Raw genomic sequence first — 6,621 nt, forward strand, 5'->3', positions numbered from 1 at the left:
AAAAACCAAAAAAAAAAAAAAAAAAAAAGATCTGGAAGATCTGGAAGTCTTGAGGTCCAGAGGTAAGGAGGGCTTTCCCAGTAAGTCAGGCATTGCTTGGCTGAGATAGGTTGGACACTTGACAACTAGTCCACTAGACAGAACTGAGATCGTCTCTGGGAGCTCAGCCTGGGTGCTGGCTGCCCCATTTGGGGGTTGTACACTGTTGTCAAGGGTGTGGAGTTCTTTGTAGCTTAGTGAGCTAAGATCTGTTTCATCTAGCCAGTTGTTTGCCCTCTTAATCTTTCAGCTGACTCCAAAGTTCTGAGTTGCTACAAAGAAACTTTCTGCAACTAATGGACAAATGCCTGCTGCCTTTATCTCTCTAGTCTAGACAGGTAAACCGGGCCAATAAGCGGGAAGTCCGGGAAGCCAACAAGTACTTTTTCATTGAGTCCTGCATCGCGCTCTTTGTTTCCTTCATCATCAATGTCTTTGTCGTCTCGGTCTTTGCTGAAGCATTTTTTGGGAAAACCAACATGCAGGTGGTGAGTAAGCCAGAGTTGTGGGTGGTGAATGCCAGGTGAACTGCATGCCTGAATGGGGGCAGGAAACTTATCTGAGGTCTAGGTGTCCCTCCTATTCCTCTAGTATACACACCAGCCAGTCTATGGTGTGGGGCTAGGAAGCCTCTTCCCACCCATTCCCCGGGGTGAACTGGAAGAGCTGGCCTTGGGCTCACAGCTGCCTCCTGCTGTCATGGAGGTGTAGCATCTTGGCTGTTTGGCCATTGTTATTTCTGTTTCCTTTTTATTAGCTGCTGCCTGCCTGTCTGCTAATCTTGGTGGTTGTGCTGAGGAAAGGTCAGGAGGAGTCAGCAGAAAGGAAGCATGCTCTGACAGGGCAGAGCTCAGCTCGTGTTGAATTCGCTCCCGTTCATTTTGTTTGGTTGTTTTCTTTGAGGTTTTTTATTTATTGTAGAGTGTTTTAAGATGCCAGGGTTGAACTCTGCAAGTGTTCCACCACGGAGCTGCTTGCCTGCATTGCTATCTAGTTTTGTTCATCATTTATGTCTACAGGAGTGACCCTGGTTCTTTGACCGAGGTCCTCTGGGTGCTGATGTCCTCTGAAGTCTTATGATTTGTTTTTTTTTTGGTTTGGGTTTTGGCTTTTGAAAAAAGGGCTTCATTGTGTAGTCCTGGGTCCAGGCTTGAAACTCTGTAGACCAGGCACCTGCCTCTGCCTCCCAAGTACTGGGATTAAAGGCATCACCATGCTCTTCATTTAATATAGTTTTTGTTTTGGGGTTTTTTGTTTGTTTGTTTGTTTGTTTGTTTGTTTGTTTTGATAAGTTCTACTTGTGTAGCCCAGTCTGGCCTCAAGTTTGGGATTCTTCTAGCTCAGCTCTCTGAAGACTGCCCTCTAAGAGGGAAGCCCTTTGAAAGAGTTTCTTTCCTTACTTGCATTTATAGTGCTCCAGCATTTGCATATTGCCCTGCAAACTCTGTCTCAGTAAACACTTTGGTGGGAATATAAGGCCTAGGGGAGAGCTGCTAGAGGCAGGCAGGCTGTTGACCCCCTGGAGTGCCTCCTCTGCTTATCTCTCACAGAGGAGTTTGGTGAGACAAATAGGGAGTTCTTATCTGGCTCTCATTTCTAAAACTTCTTTGGGCTTTAGGTTGACGTCTGTAGGAATAGCAGCAGCCCCCACACTGGCCTCTTTCCTAATGACAACTCAACTCTGGCTGTGGACATCTATAAAGGGGTAAGCACACTGGTTTGCAGCCTCTGCCTTGGGGTAAGTGTTTGCATATCCTCTTTGAGAGTTTATTTCAGATCTGAGTATAATTCATCTGAGTATCTTTTGTTTCTGAGACCCTAGGACAGGTGTACATTTGGGGTTTTGCGGGGTGGGTTAGCAACTCCTAAACTCAGGAGGACACCTTAAAGTTTGCAGGTAGTGACTGCAGTGACAGGTGAATTAGTGAAGTGCTCGTTCCTGGGTCCTTTTGCCCCATCATGTTGGTTCCATTGTGACCCCCTAGAACATAGTATGTACCCTACATTCCCCACACGGTTCACTGTCTGCACTGCTCCCGCCATTTTTCACGAGAGTACATTAAGGAGCAGGCTTTGGGAAGTGCAGGTTCTGTCTCTTTAGTATTTAAGGTTAGAGATGAAGGAGCACTTGGAGGAGGGATAAAGGGATGCTCAGCAGTCGGGTGGAGCCTCTGGGTCACACCAGCACCGAGTCTCACTGCCTAGCAGTGCCCAGTGCAGCACTTGATGTGCTGGCGTTTCATGAGGAGAGGGAGGTGCCGCAGAGGGCTACTGTTCCGGGTGTCTTCTAAGCACTCACGCTCCTGTCTCTCTCCCTGTCCCAGGGTGTTGTGCTTGGATGTTATTTTGGGCCTGCAGCACTCTACATCTGGGCAGTGGGGATCCTGGCTGCAGGACAGAGCTCCACCATGACAGGAACCTATTCCGGCCAATTTGTTATGGAGGTGTGTGCTGGGGTTATACAGGGGATGGCACAGCGCTTGAGTGTCTGACTCCATGGTTTACAGGTTTCCCTGACTTCCCCAAGCATTTCTCTCTCCTGTCACTGTGGTCACCAGTCCCCATGCTTTCTTCCAGGGATTCCTGAACCTAAGATGGTCACGTTTTGCCCGAGTGATTCTGACACGCTCTATTGCCATCATCCCCACTCTCCTTGTTGCTGTCTTCCAAGATGTAGAGCATCTAACAGGGATGAATGACTTCCTGAATGTTCTGCAGAGCTTACAGGTGAGCAGGCAGCTGGGGAAGCTCATGCTGGAGGCTGGGTACTAGGGGTGAGTGAGAGGAAGGAAAGGCAATGAAGTTCATTAAATGGAAATAATGAGCTCTGCTTAATATATAAAACACAAGTGTGAGGCCACCAAGATGGCTCAGAGGATCTAGCTGTTCAGTTTACAAGTGTAAAGTCTCCCGAAGACACGGTAAAAGAAAAGAGCTGTCTCCATATTCACCCACAACATGGGCATGTCTGTCTGTCAGTCCGTCTATCCTTTTCTCCCCACTCAGTCTCTGTCTTTCTCACACAAATAAATAAGTAACTTAGTAATACATAAAAATCCACAGCACTGTAGCTCGTTAAGGCAGCAAGGGTAATTCATTAAATGATTTCTAAGGGCACCACTACCTCCTGTGGAGGTTATAAGACAAGTCACATCCAATATGTTATTTATTTATTTAAGATTATGTGTTTTTATTTACATGTATCAATGTTTTACCTTTGTTTGTATATGAGCACTGTGTGTGTGCCTGGAACCTGCAGAGTTTGGAAGAGGGCATCAGATCCCCTAGCACTGGAGTTGTAGACAGTTGTGAGCTGCCATGTGGCTGCTGGGAATTGAACCCTGGTCCTCTGCAAGAGCAGCAAACAAAGTGTTCTTAACCACGGAGCCATCTCTCCAGCCCCCAGTGCGTTGTCTTTTGTGTTTAAACAAAGGCACTTAGGATTATGATTAGTGCTGGGTTAAAAATAATGTTTGGCAAAGGCAAGGTGATAGGAACAGCTATTACCATGGCACAGATGAGGTAGGGTTTATGACTCCTGTCTGTGAGCAGTGCTGGTGTCTGTGTGGTACAGTAACCACGATTGAGGTGGAGGGAGAGAGCACAGCAGAGCCAGGCCAGTGCCAGTAAGCAGCATTCCTCCCAAGTGTCTGCTCAGGTCCTGCCCTGACTCTTGGTGATAGACTGTGACCAGACAAGTCCCCAACACCCTCCCCACATTGCTTCTCATCAATGTTTAATCACAGCCTTAGAGATGAAACTAATGCACCCACGTAATTCCATCCTTTTTTTCCAGCTTCCCTTCGCTCTCATACCCATCCTCACCTTTACCAGCCTGCGGCCAGTGATGAATGAGTTCTCCAATGGCATGTGAGTACACTTGTCACCCTCCCCAGGAGGTGACTTTTTACCTAGCAGGCCAGTCAGAAATGTCTTTTCTAGGAGAGCTGTGTGTTTCTAGCTGCTTCCTCTCAGGACATGAAGACACTGGTGAGGGTTAGCTACAGTAAGGGGGAGAGCTGCTTCAGACCTTCCTGTCCTAGCTCTTCACCCTCTGCTGCTGAGGTTTCAATTCTGTGCACTCCGGTAATACGTTCAGTGCACACCTTTTTTTTTTTATTTTATTTTCGAGACAGGGTTTCTCCATAGCTTTTTGATTCCTTTCCTGGAACTAGCTCTTCTAGACCAGGCTGGCCTCGAACTCACAGAGATCCGCCTGCCTCTGCCTCCTGAGTGCTGGGATTAAAGGCGTGCACCACCACCGCCCGGCTCAGTGCACACCTTGAAGGGATATGTGGGGTATGTTCTAGTTTCATTTCTGCTGCTTTGACAGATACCATGCCAACAAGCAGCAAAGGGGTGGAAATGTTTATTTGGCTTACAATTCCAAATTACTGTCCATTGTTCTGGAAGAAGTCAAGGCAGAACTCAGATAGTCTTATCACTGGCACTGTCAGGAACAAGGGGTAAACACATCCTTGCCTACATGTTTGCCCTAAGCTTGCTTCTTTCTTGCACTGTTGAGGATGCACTGGCTGGGTAATGGTGCCACCTTGAGTGGGCTGCTTGTTCTACATCATCCCTACAGATGCTCCCACAAGCCAGCCTGGTATAGATAATTTCCCTTTGAGACTACCTTCCCACGTGGTTCTTGGCTGTGTCAAGTTGGCACCTAAAACCAGTCAGTGCAGGTGCTCATGTGACCTGTTAGGGTCCCAGGGTCTTTAATTGTCACCACTCTAGAGGCGGTGGGACCTGGGAGAGTGGAGCTGATAAATGAGGCGGACTGAAGTCTCATGCAATAGCCAACTTTATTCAGAGCCTTGGACAGTTTATACTTTGAGGGCTAAGACAGTCGTGCGTGTGAAGTTCTCTGTGTTCAAGCTGTGTACATGGGACTGGCAGCATGCAGCAAGAACTTGTTTTTCTATAGAGGTCTGTACAGGAGAGCTTAAACATTTCATTGAATAACAACAGCAAGCAATAATGAGTAACCTGAAGGCAACTCACTCCTGCCCACTGCACCTGGGTGGCAGGCTGGACGACACAGAATACATTCCAAGAACAGTGCCATGTTTTTGGAGAAATTGAGGTCACAGACTCTAATCTTGACACCATTCCTGGACCATGTTCTGATATCTAATGAAATAGCTCTGCGTTTCCAGAACCTGCTGATTTCTGGGGTCTTAAATGCTAGATTTTTGTGTCTTAGAAATGATAGGTCAGTGGGTAAATAGGCTTGCCCCACAAGCCTGACAACCTGAGTCTGATCCCTGGGACTCATATGAAGGATGAAGGAGAAAAATAAATAAATCTACAGATGTGGTCTTCTGACCTTCACATGCATGTACTCGTCGTTTATGTGCACACGTTAATAATAGATAGTTAAATGCTAGGTTCAGTTTACTCCAGCCCTTTCCTCATCTGCTCTATCACTCATTTTGATACTCTCAAGTTTTTCTCAACCTGTGTCCCATTTACCACATGAGACATAGGTTTCTTTTCTGTCTGTGGCTTGGTTGGATTATTGCACACTTATGCGCCCCTTCTTTCACAGAGGCTGGAGGATCGCTGGTGGAATTTTGGTCCTTATTGTCTGCTCCATCAACATGTACTTTGTAGTGGTTTATGTCCAGGACCTAGGGCACTTGGCACTGTATGTGGTGGCTGCGGTGATCAGCGTGGCTTACCTGAGCTTTGTGTTCTACCTGGTGAGTCCATTGGAAGGGAGCGGGGCACTGGTATTGGCTGCATAGGTGGGACTGGCTGCCTGTTAGAGCCCAGTGATCCTCCAAGCAGTCTGCTGAGGCAATTCATGTGGCATTGTCAAATCAGCTGTTTCTGAAATTCTGTTTCTTTTCTGTTGTTTTTGGTATTGGAGATTAAACACAAGGCTGTGACATGACAAGCAGCATCCTAATGTTGCACTCTGTTCTCAAAAAGATGTTTATATTTTGAATCATCCAATTTATTTAAGTTTTTTTTGAGGAGGGGGTGTTTCTTGAGACAGGGTTTCTCTGTGTAACAGCCCTGGCTCCCCTGGACCTCACTTTGTAGACCAAGTTGACCTCAAACTAATAATAATTTTCAATTATTTCATCCCGTATAAAACTTTAAATTATAGAGATCTGCCTACCTACCTCTGCCTCCCAAGTGCTGGGATTAAAGGTGTATGCCACCATGCCTGGCTTATTTTAGTCTTAATACCTAGTATTTTTCTATTTCCATTGATTTTATAAGGATCCAATATTTAATTCCTAAGAAGAATGTATGTATGGTATGTTTGAGAAACGAAATGTCTCAGTGGTTGCACAGCAAGCATAAGGACCTGAGTTCAAATCTTCAGGACCCATGGGCATGGGGTTGTGTGAGCCTGTATCCCCAGCACTGGAGGAAGGGAGGCAGCAATAGGAGAGTCATCGAGGCCTGCCAACCTAGCTACAGATTCAGCAAGAGACCTTGTCACACAGGAATGACATGGTGACTTCCAATGGCCTCTGCAAGTGCACACATACAGAGGGCAAATGTAGATGTATTCTCTGGTCCCCAATCTTTATCACTGCTTTTTTTGTTTGTTTGATT

At 46.5% G+C, this 6,621-nt stretch overlaps 1 protein-coding gene across 3 annotated transcripts in view; it reads left to right on the top strand.

Annotated features, from left to right (window-relative positions):
- Slc11a2 (solute carrier family 11 member 2) overlaps nt 1–6,621 on the top strand; it is a 44,740-nt gene that overhangs the window by 19,812 nt on the left and 18,307 nt on the right. For all 3 annotated transcript variants that reach the window (XR_003377476.1, XM_013348712.2, XM_026782399.1), the window contains exons 10-15: nt 369–527; nt 1,658–1,744; nt 2,364–2,483; nt 2,617–2,766; nt 3,836–3,909; nt 5,597–5,750. Coding sequence is in view for 2 of the 3 variants with exons in the window: in XM_013348712.2 (XP_013204166.1) it covers nt 369–527; nt 1,658–1,744; nt 2,364–2,483; nt 2,617–2,766; nt 3,836–3,909; nt 5,597–5,750 (744 nt within the window). In the remaining variant the exon portion in view is untranslated. The remainder of the gene's footprint in view (nt 1–368; nt 528–1,657; nt 1,745–2,363; nt 2,484–2,616; nt 2,767–3,835; nt 3,910–5,596; nt 5,751–6,621) is intronic.

This window comes from Microtus ochrogaster, chromosome 15, assembly GCF_000317375.1.
Source record: "Microtus ochrogaster isolate Prairie Vole_2 chromosome 15, MicOch1.0, whole genome shotgun sequence".
Classification (NCBI taxonomy): domain Eukaryota; kingdom Metazoa; phylum Chordata; class Mammalia; order Rodentia; family Cricetidae; genus Microtus; species Microtus ochrogaster.